The sequence below is a fragment of the Octopus sinensis genome, linkage group LG8 (assembly GCF_006345805.1).
Source record: "Octopus sinensis linkage group LG8, ASM634580v1, whole genome shotgun sequence".
NCBI classification, from domain to species: domain Eukaryota; kingdom Metazoa; phylum Mollusca; class Cephalopoda; order Octopoda; family Octopodidae; genus Octopus; species Octopus sinensis.
In genome coordinates, this window is record NC_043004.1 from 413,269 (window position 1) to 431,133 (window position 17,865).

Genomic DNA, 17,865 nt, shown 5'->3' on the forward strand with positions numbered 1-17,865 from the left:
ATGTGATTAGTTGAAGGGGGAATGAGGGAGTGTAGGGAAGGGGAGGAGAGAGATGGGGAGGGAGAGGTGGTGGTGAGTGAAATGTATATATTTTTTTTAACTGTTTTTTTTTCCACTGTTACTTAACCTATCTGTAATGCTTTCACAGGATTCTTTGAAGAGAAAGGCAAAGAGGAGAAGAAAAAGGAGAGAGAGAAGGAGGGTAAGACGAAGAGTGAGAGAGAAAGAGGGAAAGTGTTGTGTATTAAGTCTATAAAGTGTATATATATAAAGTAATAAAAATTAAATGGAATTGTAGTTGTGATACCCGTGTCGGTGACACGTAAAAAGCACCAACCGATTGTGACCGCTGCCAGCCTCCTCTGGCCCAAGTGCAGGTGGCACGTAAAAGGCACCCATTACACTCACAGAGTGGTTGGGTTAGGAAGGACATCCAGCTGTAGAAACACTGCCAGATCAGATTGGAGCCTGGTGCAGCCTCCTGGCTTCCCAGACCCCGGTCAAACTGTCCAACCCATGCCAGCATGGAAAACAAAGGTTAAATGATGGTGATGATGACGATGATGAATCATGTTCCAATTCCCTTCGTTTTTCAACGATTAGCAGATGAGCGATTATCTTTTGATACAGACACAATACAGGCTACGCTCTCAGGTTTTTTGGATAAAGTTTTCAAAAATAACCCAATAAGTTTACCATGAATTGCATGAAATATTCATGGGACCAACTGGTACAAATAAATAAGCATTACATTTGACAGAATAATCTGAATACTAAAGGGTTAGACAAAGTTGCCAATGCCAGTGGCACATGGAAATCTCCTTTTGAGTGTTGGGCATCATGGAGGCAATGACAAATGACCAAGACCTTTGACCTTTGGCATTATGCCATGCTTGAGAAGAAGACCCATCAAGCCAAGTAAAATCGCAGTTGTGACAGATACTGGTGTCAAGCAAATGGCACCCATACTGGTGGCACATAAAAGCACTCATTGCACTCTTGGAGTGGTTGGCGTTAGGAAAGACATCAAGTGGTAGAAACCAAGCTAAATCAGATTGGAGTCTAGTGCAGCCTTCCAACTTACCAGCCCAGGTCAAACTGTCCAGGCCCTGCTGGCAAGGACAATGGACATTAAATAATGATGATGATGAAGACAGACAGCAGCACTTACCTTAGGCACATACACTTTCTGTTTAAAATCCCATTCATACACGGTCCCATCTTTGTCTGTATAAGTAATTGCAGAAGAACTTTCTTGAGGTTCAAGTTTTCCTTGTTTTTCAAGTTCTTGTTGTCGTAGTTGTTCATCAAAATCAGTAGTATCCATCCTTCAGTTTACATTCTAGAAATGAAAATGGGGGGAAAAAAAAGCCTTCACTAATAACTGAACCGCCAAATATAAGTTATAAGGCTTCTACCTTTGTTGGCAACAAAGGGCCTCTCCTTTAGAGTAAAAAACAGATTGTATGATACCTGTGTCCAAACAGCCATGCTACATGGCAGTGAAACATGGGCTGTGACTGCAGATGACATGCAAAGGTTTGAAAGAAATGAATCTAGTATGCTCGGCTGGATGTGCAATGTCAGAGTGCATATACACCAATGTAAGCGTCTTAAGAGAAAAATTGGGAGCAAGGGGCATCAGATGTTGTGTGCAAGAGTGGCAACTGCACTGGTATGATCATGTAATGTATATGGATGAGTACAGCTGTACAAAGAAGTGCTGATGTCTAACTGTGGAAGATACCTGCGGAAGAGGTAGACCCAGGAAGTTATGAGACGAGGTGGTGAGGCATGATCTTCGAATGTTGGGTCTCACAGAGGCAATGACAAATGATTGTGACCTTTGACGCTTTGCTGTGTTTGAGAAGGCTTGTCAAGCCAGGTTAGTGCCAGTGACACGAAAAAGCACCCATGCCAGTGGCACGTTATAGGCTCTCACTACATTTTGGAGTGGTTGGAGTTAGGAAGGGCATCCAGCTGTAGAACCTAAGCCAAAATTAGACTGGAACCTGGAGAAGTTCTCCAGCTTCCCGGTTCCAGTCAAACCATCGAACCCTGGCTAGCATGGAAAGCAGACACTAAATGATGATGGGTGTGAGTGTGGTGGTGTGGTATGAAATTTGCTTCCCAACCACATGATTTCAGGTTCAGTCCCACTGCATGGCTTAGGCAAGGGTCTTCTACTATAGCCTCGGTCTAACCAAAGCTTTGCAAATGAACTTGGTAGCTTGAAACTGAATGATATAGACAGAGTGTGTGTGTGGTGTGTTGTGTATGCATATATACATGTGTGTGTGTGTGTGTGTGTGTGTATAAGAGACCAAAGTGTACATACACCGCGATATGTATATAAAAAGGAATACAAAAAAGGGTCAAGAACGCAAAACATCCAGACAACTAGATGATACAAAAAAGGGGATAAGAAAAAACACGGACGAGTCATTTTTTTCTGTCCGTATAATCAGCTGAAATTGCAAAGATAATCTGGAACTTGACTGAAGAAAGAAAACTTCAAATGACCCATCCGGGTTTTTTCTTGTCCCTTTATTTTATCATGTCTGGATATTTTGTAGCTGTCTGGATGTTTTGCATTCTTGACCGATTTTTTGTATTCCTTTGTATATATATATATACACACACACATACACACCACACACACAATATTTAGACACGGGTAAACACAAGCGCAAAAATGTACGTACACACACAACAGGCTCTTTTCAGATTCCGTCTACCAAATCCACACGAAAGAAGGCTTTGCTCAGTCCAAGAGTAAAAGGCAAATGCCAAAGATGCTGAACCCAAAACCACGCATTTGGCAAGCAAGCTTCTGAACCATACAGCAACATCTATCAAAGTGTAGATAACATTTTTTTTTCTGACATCACTAAAAATATGGCTGAATTCAGCTGAGTATATGACAAGTATTTATTGCTTCTGAGTATATGACAAGTATTTATTGCTTCAACCATGGGAAGAAGAGAAAGTTGACAGTACTTCCACTTGGCAGGTAGAAATCCAATTAAGCTTAGACTATCAGAAAACCATGAGTGAGGGTTTTGACAATAAACCCAACATAACGGCTACTCTAATGTATGGAGTTACTTCCCTTTAATTTTCGAAATTTCGAAAGATGTAATGTCCGCTTCAGTATTAAAATCATACTTTTTATATATGGAATAAAAAAAATAGTTAACAGTAGTAATAGCAGTAGTTAATAGAATGAGCACCAGAGATATGAAAGCTCCCGAGAAGTTCTTGGTTTCTTCTGTTACCTGAGTGATCTTAATTAACAATGGAGGTGAATGCTCCTAAAGCATTAGAGCCAAAGCTAAGATTAGGGTAGGAAAAGTTTAGGGAGTTTAACTCTGCTGGCAGCAAAGAGACTCTCTCTCTCTCTCTCACTCTCTGTTTATCTATCTATCTATCTATCTATCACTATCTCTCAGTAGATTGTATAATGTTTGTGTACAAAGTATGATGAGAAAACATGCTCACTGAAAGCAGATGTGCAAAGGATGGAAAGAAATGAAATGATGGGTGGCAGAAGCTGACTGACTCTCATACACAATGGGACAAATGAACAAATAACGATCAAGACGACAGCAACAAACATGAAATAACAGATTCGTTATGTAGAGAGCCTCCATGCAGTCATTCAACCTCCTAGAAGTAACAGCTAAATCACCCTCAAATCACACTAGTCTTAAAGATACTGGGTTGTCAGATAAATTTGTTGGGTTTATTTCTCTATGTGGTAAGTTTTCTCCCCAATCAAATAGTTCCAGGTTCAGTCCCACTGCATGGTACCTTGCGCAAGTGTCTTCTACTATAGCCTCGAACTGACCAAACCCTTGTGAGTAGATTTGGTAAAAGGAAACTGAAAGAAACCTGTCATGTGTGTGTATATATATATATATATGTGTGTGTGTGGGGGGGGGGGTATATATATGTATATATATACATATATATCATCGTCATTTAACGTCCATTGTCCATGCTGGCATGGGTTGGACGGTTTGACTGGGCTGGCACACTGGAAGGCTGCACCAGGCTCCAGTCTGATTTGGCATAGTTTTCTATCATTGGATGCCCTTCCTAATGCCAACCACTCTGAGAGTGTAATAGGTGTTTTTACATGCCACCGGCACAGATGCCCTTTGACTGACACCAATATCTGCCATGACTGTGATTTTGCTCAGCCTGATGGGTCTTCTTCTCAAGCATGATATAATGCCAAAGGTCTTGGTCATTGCCTCCGTGAGGCCCAACAATATATATATATATATATTATGACATGTCCTTCTGTCTGTGTTTGTCCCCCGCCACTGCCTGGCAACTGGTATTGATGTGTTTTCATTCCTGTAACTTAGTAGTTCAACAAATGTAACCAACAGAATAAGTACCAGGCTTTAGAAAATGAAGAACCAGGTTCAGTTTGTTTGACTAAAGTTCTTCAAGGCAGTGCCCCAGCATGGCCGTGGTCTGACTGAAACAAGTAAAAGATAAAAGAATCACATCTGACTTCTCAAACATAAACTGGTATTTTTTAGATTATTTGGGGTTAAGGGTTTCACAGTCTATCAGTAATATACTTAACAATTCTTGTCTGAGTCAAACTACCAAAACAGGTGCAATTAAACAGCTACACTTCACTGGTGTAAACAGTGGGAGCACTGATCAGCTAATGTTGCATTAGATTATAGTTCTAAGTCATTTTAAAAGAGCTCATACCAAGATACCCAACTTAGCTCAATTTTACAGCTGTTATGTCTAAGAGACCTCAACATAAATGATCTTACTAAAGCTTCTAGGGATAAATGTAATTATATTACATAGAGAAGACTTCATCGTCCTCGTGTGGCTTCCTTGTCTCTTTTCTATAAGTATTTTCATGGACATAGTTCAGCTGAGCTCCCTTCTCTGCTTCCTCCTTTAAAAACTTATCAGCGATCAACTAGAAATGCATCCAGTTCTCATCACTATACTGTGCAACCTCCTAAGTGTTGTAAAGCACTTTACACTACCAGTTTCTTCCCTCGCACCACTGCACTTTGGAATTTCTTTCCAAAGTCTTGTTTTCCTCTTCAATATGACCTCCAGCCTTCTAAGTCTAATGTACATCGTCACTTATTGACTTCTGTCTAGCATCCATTTTATTCTAGTAGCTCTTACATTTTCAGTGGTCTAAGGACTTTGTAACAAGCAAATGCTTTAATTAAAATAAAAAAAAAGGAGCTGTCCATCTAAGTCAAGAGTTCTCAGCTGGGGTCCATATGACCCTTAGGAATCTATATAAGATTGCAGAGGGGCATGCAAGCAAAATAGTAAATCAGGGATCCACAGTAGAGCAAGGAATTTTTTTCTAATATTTTAAATAGTTTAACATGCTTCTGGAAACTGAAACATGTTTTCCAGAAAATGCTTATTCAAACCTACATAAGTGAATGTGTGAAAAACAAAATGGGAATTTTGAAAGACGGAACTATAAACTAAACTTTAAAAACTGAATGGTTGTTGGGGTCTGCCAGAATAACAACAACCTGTTAAGTTACAGGGATGTAAACACACCAATGCTGGTTGTCAAGCAGTGGAAAAAGAACAACAGGCTTCTTTCAGTTTCTGTAGAAGATACTTGTCGAAGATGCCATACAGCAGGATTGAACATAGAACCATGTGGTTGGGAAGCAAGTATCTTACCACACAGCCATGCCTGCATCTATGAGAACCAGTTTTTAATAAATTTTAAAAGGGTTGCTGTGGAACTGTCAGTGAAGAAGATATGAAGAACATTTCAAGTTAATTTAACAGTTTTGAGTTATTCACTAGAACAGTTTTCTACAATATTATAATTGTTTCAGTAACAATACACAGTCTCAGATGAAGTCAACTGTGAAGTACATTGAAAATAGTAAATGAATAACACAGCGCCGCCTGACTGGCTCCCATGCCAGTGGCACGTAAAAAGCACCATTCAAGCATGGTCGTTACCAGTGCCACCTGACTGGCTCCCATGCTGGTGGCACATAAAAAGCACCATTTGAGTGTGGTCCTTGCTAGTGCCGCCTGACTGGCTCCTGTGCTGGTGGCACGTAAAAAGCACCATTCAAGTATGGTCGTTACCAGTGCCACCTGACTGGCTCCCATGCTGGTGGCACATAAAAAGCACCATTTGAGTGTGGTCCTAGCTAGTGCAGCCGGACTGGCTCAAGTGCTGGTGGCACGTAAAAAGCACCATTCAAGCATGGTCGTTGCCAATGCCACCTGACTGGCTCACATGCCAGTGGCACATAAAAAGCACCATTTGAGCGTGGTCAATGCCAGTGCCGCCTAACTGGCTCTGATGCTGGTGGCATGAAAAAAGCACTATTCAAGCATGGTCGTTGCCAGTGCTGCCTGACTGGCCCTCATGCTGGTGGAATGTAAAAAGCACCCACTACACTCTTGAGTGGTTGGCATTAAGAAAGGCATCCAGCTACAGAAACCTTGCCAGATCAGATTGGAACCTGGTGCAGCCTCCTGGTTTGCCAGTCCTCAATCAAACCGTCCAACCCATGCCAGCAAGGGAAAGCCGACGTTAAATGATGATGATGATGAGTTTTAGAGCAAGCCAAACAGTACACAAATATAGACTGTTTAATTACTTTTGATAAAGTATGGTCCCACAGTTTCAGCAAAACTATCAATGTGTTGTTAAGAAGCTCTCTAGGGAAACATATGGACTCAGGATCAGTCCCACTGTGTGACACCTTGAGCGAGTGTCTTCAACTATAACCCAAAGCCAACTAAAGCCCACTGTGTGTGTGTGTGTGTGTGTGTGGTGAGTGTGTGTCCTACCACTTCTTGACAACCAGTGCTGGTTTATTTATGTCCTTGTAACCTGGCAGTTTGACAAAAATGACTGTTATAGGATAAGCACCAAATTTTAAAATAATTAGTGGTTGGGTGATCTGTTCAGCTAAAGCCTCCAAGGTGGTGCCCCAGCGTGGCCACAGTACCACCAAAACAAGTAAAAGATTTAAGTTATCACTGAATGTAATAACCAACTAATGAAGCAGTCTCTATATGGACTTTATTTCATAATTTGGTCTGAAGGATTAAATGTTCCTACGGCCTTCACAGGTCCTCCAAGACCAGTGAGTATCTTGGAAGCATTTCTTAAGTCGACAATTGCTGGAAAACATTAAAACTGAGTATTCGAAAGGGTTGATGTTCTAGGTAAGGATAACAAGGCATGGTAATGAATGAGGAGCTTAGAGGATGGGGTAACAAGAGAAGGTGTGAATGATTAAGGTGAGACTTGCTGGAAGGTGGTACAATATCAGACAGTCTGAGAATCAAAGGTTACATTATTCATAATGGACAAATATTTGTCCTCATCTTGTTTGTTGTTATCACAATGTTTCGGCTGATGTATTCTCCAGCCTTGATCAGGTGTTCTGGTGGAATTTTGAACCCAACCCTTGATTTGACTAATAGGGTACACTATGCCCATGGGCATATAGCGATGACAAAAGAGCGAGACCTCTGGAGATATGCTATGACTGAGAAGACCCAGCAAATAAAGTGAGTTCACAGCTGTAACCTACACCAGTCTCGCATAACCAGCCCACTCAAAAAGTACCTTGGATCGTAGGGCGACATGCCATGCTTGAGGAGACCTATTGGGTCAAATACATCAAAACCAAAATCAAATGGAAATTGTAGTTGTGATCCTCATGCTGGTGGTACGTAAAAAGCACCATCCAAACGTGGACGATACCTGCGCCGCCTTGACTGGCTTCCATGCCAGTGGCACATAAAAAGCACCAACCGATCGTGGTCGTTGTCAGCCCGATCTGGCCCCTATGCAGTGGCACGTAAAAAGCACCCACTACACTCATGGAGTGGTTGACATTAGGAAGGGCATCCAGCTGTAGAAGCACTGTCAGATCAGACTGGAGCCTGGTGCAGCCTCCTGGCTTCCCAGACCCCAGTCGAACCGGCCACTCCATGCCAGCATGGAAAACAATCGTTGAACGATGATAATGATCATCATGATCATGATCATGATAAGAATGCGAGCTTCTAACCCTTGGATTCTTAGTTCAATCCTAGTCAGGGACTTGAAAAATAATATCAACAGAAAAATAACATCAGCAACATACCTGATGAATGAGAACAGTATACCCCATTAGTCAAATAAAGGGTTGGGTTTGAAATTCCACTAGAACACCTTATGAAGGCTGGAGAATACATCAGCCGAAACGTTGTGATAACAACAAACAAGATGAGGACAAATATCCATCCCTTGTAAATAATGTAATTCCTCATCCCAAAAATGAAGAATAATATAATTAAAGGTTACTCTAATAGTCTAACGGCAGAGGAGACAGATCTGTGAGAGGTTGGAGTGAGAACCCTACTAACCACCTGGGTGGTTGGTTTTTTTTTTAGGAAATAGCAGCCTAATATCCCCCAAATCATGAAAAAATTAGTGGTGGATTTTGCTAAATATAATCCTGGATACACGAAATGGCGGGATGGCCATAGATGGAACGTCACTGATCAGGGATCCGCACTATCAAGCCGGTTTAGGACTAAACAAAACATGATACGAAATCTATGCTGAAAATATAATGATGTTACGTATCGATGATAAATAAAAATAATTGCGATCGGACAGCCGTGAGTATTTGCGTCATTCCATTCATAAGCTTTGGATATAAACAATGAGGAACTGTCCCGGCACCTGACGCCGTCGAAATAAATGGTCCAACACGTGAATTTATTTATTATTGCAACAGAATGTGGTGAGTGGGAAGCTCTGCCAGTAGGAAAGTTACGAGCATCATACGATGCGACTTTGCTGTTGTGAATCTTGTTGTGGATGCCAAAAAGACGTCATTCTTGTTAAACAATGTCGCGGTGGACGTAGAATGAACAGAATCTTTTAACCAACAAAGTTTGCGTTCGGGTTTCGATTCCTGATTGCAACCATTCGCACTTACGCCGCTCATAGCTCTAAAGAAGGTATGAATTCCACAGAATCTCATTCCCCTTTCCTTAAACAACCGAATACTTGTGCTTCTACACGATATTATTATTATGCAATACAATACACGCAACAGAGAAAAAACCCATTGCCTTTTACGTTTAGAGCTTCCGGAATGAAATAAAAAAAACGAAAAATGTATAAATATATAGCTTAAATGTTTGCTTGTTAAATTTGACGTCTATTTTGAGATTATTTCAAACATTGAAACAAAATAACATGAGAATTTGATTATATTTACCAGACACCAAAGTATTTATATTTAGACCTCAGCCATGATTGTAATACATACGGTAGTCGTAAAATAGAGTTTCGAATTAAAATTTAGGATTTGTCTCAGATATAACACAGAATTATTATGGCATAAATCGCGATAAATCTAAATTTTTGAAATGCTAAAAATATGTTTATTTTATTTATTTCATGGCTATGGGGAAATTTAAGATCTAACGATATGCCAAAAATTAGATTATACAGGGGAAATAACTACGATGGAAATGAACAAAAGTCGTGTTGAGTTAATTAATTAAATGATAATTAATTACGAGAAGTGCGAGATGGACATAACAGTTATTTCCCTTGTCCTATTGTCCTTTCTATTATAGGCACAAGGCCTGAAATTTGGGGGAAGAGGAGGATAATCGATTACATCGACTCCAGTACTCAACTGGTACTTAATTTATCGACCCCGAAAGAATGAAAGGCAAAGTCGACCTCGGCGGAATTTGAACTCAGAATGTAACGACAGACGAAATACCGCTAAACATTTCACCCGGCGCGCTTAACGTGTCTGCCAGCTCGTCGCCTTTCTCTTGTCCTATTGTCGTTTGTCGACTTGCATAAGTTCTGACCTTCTATTAATAACTGTACCGTAACTCTATTCATGTTGTTATCTATTCCTGCTATGTATGTCTTAGTCAGGGCTGAACTACACAACTGTGCTCCTGCGATTCCTGGAATTTGTTACATGAATATTTCTTAGTGGTGGTAAAGAATACGCACACCACCCGTTTTCGACGTAACGAAAACCCTTACCCTAAACACCGGTGTGCGTATTCTTTACTTTCGCCTATTTCTTTTAATGAAATTTCCCAGGGCAAGAATTCCTTTTGTACCCCAGCTCCCAAAAGGAAAAGCACCCCTTTTAACCCTTTTTTTATTTAATTTTTTTTTTACACATACGAATCTAAAAACATTGGCAAAATTCGGCATTGTTTAATTACCCCTCCCACCCCCTAATTTTTCATTTTTTACTTTTTTCAGAATTTTTTTTTTTTTTGAAATTGCGGAAAAATACGGAGATTATGATTCTGAAAAAAAATTCCAAAAATTTTTCTAGTCAGGGTTAGGGGTTATGGTTTTTGAGTGTTAGGGTTAGGGTTACGGTTAGGGAAAAAAGTGAAAAATGAAGAAATTGGGGGGAAGGAGGGAGCCAGATATTTCAAAATTCCGATTTTTTTGGCAATTTTCCGGAATCTTTGTATCTGAAAACGGGGGGTTTTGGCAAATAAAATAAAATAAAATAAAATAATTTGCGAGAAAATTGCGGGGACGGGAAGAAGTCTTTCCTTTCCCAGGCCTGCGGCATACCAAAGATCTATATTAACAAATTCACTTCCGATAATCTTTTTGGTTTTAATAACGATGATTCTTTTATTCTTTTACTTGTTTCAGTCATGTGACTGTGTCCATGCTGGAGCACCGCCTTTAGTCGAGCAAATCGACCCCAGGACTTATTCTTTGTAAGCCTAATACTTGTTCTATCGGTCTCTTTTGCCAAACTACTAAGTTACTGAGACGTAAACACTCCAGCATCGGTTGTCAAGCGATGTTGGGGGGACAAACACAGGCACACAAACATATACATGCACACATACACAGATATATATATATATATACGACGGGCTTCTTTCAGTTTCCGTCTACCAAATCCACTCAAAAGGCTTTGGTCGGCCCGAAACTATAATAGAAGACACTTGCCCAAGGTGCCATGCAGTGGGACTGAACCCGGAACCATGCTGCAGCACCACCTTGAAGTATTTTTAGTCGAACGAATCGACCCCAATACTTTTTTTTTTAAAGCCAGGTTCTTATTCTATTGGTCACTTTGACCGAACAGCTAAGTTACAGGGATGTAAACACACCATCACCGGTAGTCAAACGGTGGTGGGGACAAACACAGACACAAAGATGCGCACACACACACACACACATAGATATTCTTTCAGTTTCTGACTACCAAATCCACTTGCAAGGTTTTGATTGGTTGAAGGTTATAGTAGAAGACACTAGCCCAAGGTAGGACTGAACCTGGATCCATGTAGTTGGGAGGCAAACTTCTTACCACCCAGCCACACCTGTGCCTATCTCTAAAAACTGCATTTTTTAAAAAAAATATTCATTTAAGGAATTCAGAAGGCATAGGATTTTCGAGCAAATTCGACCCAGAGGCTTATCTTTGTAAAGCCTAAGACTTGTTTTCTATCGGTCTCTTTTGCCAAAAACTACTAAGTTACTGAGACGTAAAAAACACTCCAGCCATCGTTGTTCAAGCGCTGTTGAGGGGGACAAACACAGGCACTCCAGCAAACATATAACGGCACACATACACAGAAGAATATATAATATTACGACGGGCTTTCTTTCAGTTTCCGTCTACCAAATCCATCAAAAGGCTTTGGTGGCCCGACGGGGCCCGAAACTATAATAGAAGACACTTGCCCAAGGTGCCATGCAGTGGGACTGAACCCGGAACCATGCTGCAGCACCACCTTGAAGTATTTTTAGTCGAACGAATCGACCCCAATTTTTTTTTTTTAAAGCCAGGTTCTTATTCTATTGGTCACTTTGACCGAACAGCTAAGTTACAGGGATGTAAACACACCATCACCGGTAGTCAAACGGTGGTGGGGACAAACACAGACACAAAGATGCGCACACACACACACACACATAGATATTCTTTCAGTTTCTGACTACCAAATCCACTTGCAAGGTTTTGATTGGTTGAAGGTTATAGTAGAAGACACTAGCCCAAGGTAGGACTGAACCTGGATCCATGTAGTTGGGAGGCAAACTTCTTACCACCCAGCCACACCTGTGCCTATCTCTAGAAAACTGCATTTTATTAAAAAAAATATTCATTTAAGGAATTCCAGAAGGCATAGGAGTGGCTGTGTGGTAAGTAGCTGGCTACAAGCCACATGGTTCCGGGTTCAGTCCCACTGCGTGACATCTTGGGCAACTATCTTCTACTATAGCCTTGGGCTGACCAAAGCCTTGTGAGTGGATTTGGTAGACGGAAACTGAAAGAAGCCCATCATATATATGCATATACATACATATATATGTGTGTGTGTGTGCATGTGCATGTATATGTTTGTGTGTGTGTGTTCCCCCCCCACCATTGCTTGACAACCGATGCTGGTGTGTTTACATCCCCATAACTTAGCGGTTCGGCAAAAGAGACCAATAGAATAAGTACTAGGCTTACAAAGAATAAGTCCTGGGGTCGATTTGCTCGACTAAAGGCGGTGCTCCAGCATGGCCACAGTCAAATGGCCGAAACAAGTAAAAGAGTAACGCATTCCGTTATAATCATAATCTACGCCATCCGAAAGGTCTTTGTAGAAAATTTTTTCAAAAAAAACCCATTTTCAGAAAGATACAAGGAAACAAAATTGGGGAAGGGACACAATTGTGTTGTTATGCCTACGTTTATTATTTATGCTGATACACAATTATGAAAAGACAAACTTTGAAAGACAGCCAATGATGGCATTAGGAAGGGCATCCAGCTGTAGAACATATGTCGAAACACAAATACAACCTAGGCAACTTTCCAGCTGGTCAGCTCCTTTCAAACTGTCCAACCCATGACAGCATGGAGAATGGGCATTAAATGATGTTTGAAAAATTATTGGGAAGTACCTGGAGGTTTGTAAAAGTAACAAATGCAGATCAGCATCTTTGAGGGACAAAATTCTCATCATGCTGCATCATCATTATCATCATCCTCATTATGAGTTCAAATTCCGCCAAGGTCAACTTTGCCTTTCATCCTTTTGGGGGTCAGTAAATTAAGAACAAGTAGGGTGCTGGGGTTGCTTTAATCGACTCTCCCCCTCCCCACAAAATCCAGGCCTTGTGCCTATAGTAGAAAGGATTATCATCATCCTCTTTTAATGTCCATTTTCCATGACCAGAGCTGGCAAGCCACAGAGCGACACTAAGTTCCAGTCTGATTTGGCGTGGTTTCTACAGCTGGATGTCCTTCCCAATGCCAATCACTCTACAGTGTATGCCAGGGGCTTTTAACATGGCACTGTATGAGTGTTATGTGGCACAACACGAGCATTGTTACATGGCACCAGCCCGAGTGCTTTTTAGGTGGCACAGACACTGGACTTTGCAAGCCAATCCTTTTTACCAGGGGTATGGCCTTTACACTTCTGCTGTGTAGTACAGGTCATCCTCAGTACAGCAAGATGCCAGGTATTTCTCACCTTAAGGCGGCAAGCTGGCAGAAACGTTAGCACGCCGGGCGAAAAGCTTGGAGGTATTTCATCTGCCGCTACGTTCTGAGTTCAAATTCCGCCGAGGTTGACTTTGCCTTTCATCCTTTCAGGGTCGATTAAATAAGTACCAGTTACGCACTGGGGTTGATATAATCGACTTAATCCGTTTGTCTGTCCTTGTTTGTTCCCTCTGTGTTTAGCCCCTTGTGGGTAGTAAAGAAATAGGTATTTCTCTCCTTTGTCATTTCATTTGAAAGGCCCAGTACCCTGAGGTCGCCCTTCAGTACTCCATCCCATGTCTTCCTGGGTCTCCTTCTTCTACGTGTTCCACCTACTTTGAACGATCAGCATTTCTTTATGGAGCTGTTGGCATCCATCTGTGTTGCATGACCAAACAAGCACAGACTTCTCCCTTGTGCACAACATTGAATTCCTTTCATGCCTAACTTCTCTCTCACTACACTAGCACTCTGTCAAACATAGACACTTATATTGCACATCCAGTGGAGCATATAAGCCTTGTTCCCCTCTTGCTAAACTAAGTTTATTGATACAGACAATGCCTTTTCAAATGGATAGGCCTCTTGTATCAACTAACTAAGATTTTGTTTGTCTATTTGGCCCATAAATGTAAAAATTTTTCCTCACTACTGATGCTTTTAGACTGTCACCCTAATGAAATTCCTTACACACATTGATACACATGCGCATCCACATGCACACACGCACATGCACACACACACATACACACACACACATACACACACACACACACACATACACACACTCAGTGTGAGATATATATATATTTCTTTATTGCCCACAGGGAGCTCAACATGGAGGGGACAAAGGGATTAAGTCAATTACATCGACCCCGAAAGGATGAAAGGCAAAGTCGACCTCAGTGGAATTTGAACTCAGAACATAACAGCAGGCGAAATAGTGCTAAGCATTTCGCCCAGCATGCTAACGTTTCTGCCAGCTCACCGAGTGATATACATATACGCAGACTGAGAGAGAGTGTGGTAAATGTATATAGAGAGAGGGAAGCTTACAATGAGAAAAGCGAAAATGAAAGAGAGAGACGAATAGAGAGAGAGCGAGAGACCTTTTCAGTTGCTCTCATAGATTTTGAAATCTTTGAAATTAAGTGAAAATGTTTAAGCTTGTTATATTGAAGTACTTTTTCACACTGAATCTAATTTTGTAATTTATTTATTCCAGAAATGCTTTAGAAAAATGTTATAGTGGTTTAAAACTTTGATAATTTTTACTCAATCCGAAAACAGGATTTGGAAGCTAGCATTATCTGCATGATGGCTGTCTATCATAAAATGAAACTAAACATTACAATGAAGTTTTAGACAAAATGAAAGCCATTACCTGTCATATCAAGAGAGAGAGGTGGGAGTAACATGCATGAGAAATGCCTTTGGGAGCTCCTCTATGCTGATGACCTTGCTCTAATTGCTGAGTCACTATCAGAACTAGAGAAGTTTCAGGTGTGGAAGCAAGGATTAGAATCAAAGAGCCTTAGAGTCAACCTAGCTAAAACCAAAGTTCTAATAAGTAGGAAGGCAGGCAAACCACAAATCCTTTCAGGTAGCAGGCCTGGCTCAATCTGTAGAAAAGGCATAGGTAGAAACTCTATAAGATGCACCAAGTGTAAGCTGTAGACACATAAGAGGTGCAGTAATATCAAAGGAAGGCTAACTGGGAAGATAGATTTTGCATGTGGCAGATGCTCAGGAGCAATAAACACTGAAAATGTGCAGAGAACACCTTCTGTCACATTCCAGAAATAGTTGATAGCTTCTGTAACCTAGGTGACCAAGTCAGTAGCAGGGGTGGGTGCTCTGAAAGTGTAGGTACTAGAATAAGAATAGCCTGGGAAAAGTTCACCTCTGCTGGTGACAAAGGGTCTCTCACTCAGAGTAAAAGGTAGACTGTATGACACATGTGTACAAACAGCCATGCTACATGGCAGTGAAACATGGGCCGTGACCGCCAGATGTGTAATGTCAGTGTGCATACTCGACAAAGTGTAAGTGTCTTGAGAGAAAAGTTGGACCTAAGAAGCATCAGATGTGGTGTGCAAGAGAAACGACTGTGCTGGTATGGTCATGTGGTGAGAATGGAGGAGGATAGCTGTGTGAAAAAGTGTCACACCCTAGTAGTTGAGGGAACCTGTGGAAGAGGTAGACCCAGGAAGACCTGGAGACGAGGTGGTGAAGCACAACCTTCGAACATTACGCCTCACCGTGGCTATGACTAGTGACCGAGACCTTTGGAATACAAAGAATAAGTCCTGGGGTCAATTTGTTCGATTAAAGGTGGTGCTCCAGCATGGCCACAGTCAAATCACAGAAAACAAATAAAAGAACACATACACACACATACTCTCTCATTTACATTTGTGTTTTCATGTTTATTCTTGTCCTCCCCAACCACGTGGTAACCAGTGCTGGTTTGTTTATATCCCCACAACCTAGTGGTTCAGTAAAAAAGATCAATGGAATAAATACCAGGCTTGGTGATTAGTGCGGGATTCAATTTGTTTAACGAAACCCTTTGAGGCAGAGCCCCAGCATGGCCGCTGTCCAGTGAGTGAAACAAGTAAAAGACACATAATTATAATTATGATAGTAAGCCTCTTGCAGACCAAAACTTTGTAAGTGAAACTTGACCAATGGAAATTGTGTGAAAGACCACGGCGGGGGAAGGGGGTCTGCTTTTTGTTCATAGATTTAGTCTTTTGCTTGGTTTAGCATCATCTCTTGCCGCTCCGGTCTCTTCAGCAGAATCTACACTGCTTAAAGCATTTGGGTTTGGTCTCCAGTTTTAAAATTCCTGACTTCTTCCTTCCAAACTCCAAAACACTGGAACGGTCATAAGTACTGCCCTTCCCTCACTGACCATGCCTCAAAAGAAGAAAACATCTTTTCTTCTCAAACTTTAACCGATCCTTTAGAATCCTATTTTCCAATCAAAACAAACTTTCCGCTGATTTATACACTCTTGTTTACAAACAGTGAACAGGAAAACAGTGTGTAAAATGGTGATATCTGGCGACATCCTGTTGACTTATGAAACAGTTACATGGCTGGTAAATCCTTTTATTCTTGGTTAACAAAACTGGTTTCTCCTTTCTTTACGTCATCATATCATCGTCCTATCTTCTTATCACTTTAATTGCAGAACTATCAGCCATAAACAAAACAAAATTATTATTTGTTTTTCAATCGTTATAACCCTTAAGTAGTGTGTTGTTATTAGAACAGTTGTTGTTGTTGTTGATGATGATGATGCTGGTGGTTGTGGTGGTGGTGGTGACGACGATGATGATGATGACAATGATGATGATGATGATGATGGTGGTGGTTGGTGGTGGTGGTGGTGGGGTGATGGTGGTGATGGTGATGATGATGATGATGATGAGTAGAGTTGATCAGAGGTACACTGGCACAGAGATAGCAGATCAATTGCTGATGGAATCTCCTTTAGTACAGTACCACAGATACTGAACACAAGATGGGATGGGAGTGGGGTAGCAGGTCTGACGTTTAATCAATACTGTAATGGTATTGATCTGGCTTTTGTTATCAACGATATGTTTTTCACTATTTTTGTTTTATTATTCTAAGTTCAAATATTGTCAGAATCAGTTTTGACTTCCATTTTCACAAATGTTCCATATATTTTCAAGGTATACGAGAAAATGTTAAAATCTTTTCTTTTCTTTTGACTGCCGCCATGTTAGGGCACTGCCTTGAAGGGTTTTAATTGAACAAATCAAACCCAGGACTTTTTTTTTTAAACCTAGTACTTATTCTACCAGTCTTTTTTGCCAAACTGCAAAGTTACAGGGATGTAAACACACCAACATTGGTTGTCAAGTGGTGGTTGAGGACAAACACACACACAAAGTTATCATCATCATCATCGTTTAGCGTCCGTTTTCCATGCTAGCATGGGTTGGACGGTTCAACTGGGGTCTGTGAAGCCAGAAGGCTTCATCAGGCCCAGTCAGATCTGGCAGTGTTTCTACGGCTGGATGCCCTTCCTAATGCCAACCACTCCGTGAGTGTAGTGTGTGCTTTTTATGTGCCACCCGCACAGGTGCCAGACAGAGCTGGCAAACGGCCACGAACAGATGGTGCTTTTTATGTGCCACCGGCACGGGGGCCAGGCGAGGCTGGCAACGGACACAAACGGATGGTGCTTTTTACGTGCCACCAGCACAAGGCCAGTCGGGGCGGCGCTGGCAACGGTCGCAAATGGATGGTTCTCTTACATGCCACCGGCACTGGT

The 17,865-nt window shown here is 41.3% G+C and overlaps 1 protein-coding gene across 2 annotated transcripts in view; it reads right to left on the reverse strand.

The window, feature by feature from the left end:
• LOC115215024 (HIV Tat-specific factor 1 homolog) overlaps positions 1-17,865 on the reverse strand; it is a 153,525-nt gene that overhangs the window by 61,563 nt on the left and 74,097 nt on the right. The window contains exons 1-2 of one of the 2 annotated variants that reach the window (XM_029784151.2): positions 9,279-9,414; positions 1,172-1,342 (exon numbers count right to left, since the gene is read on the reverse strand). In XM_029784151.2, the coding sequence (XP_029640011.1) occupies positions 1,172-1,327 (156 nt within the window). In that variant the 5' untranslated portion in view covers positions 1,328-1,342; positions 9,279-9,414. Of the gene's footprint in view, positions 1-1,171; positions 1,343-9,278; positions 9,415-17,865 lie in introns of those variants that run through there. The other variant, XM_036505202.1, reaches the window with a different exon arrangement.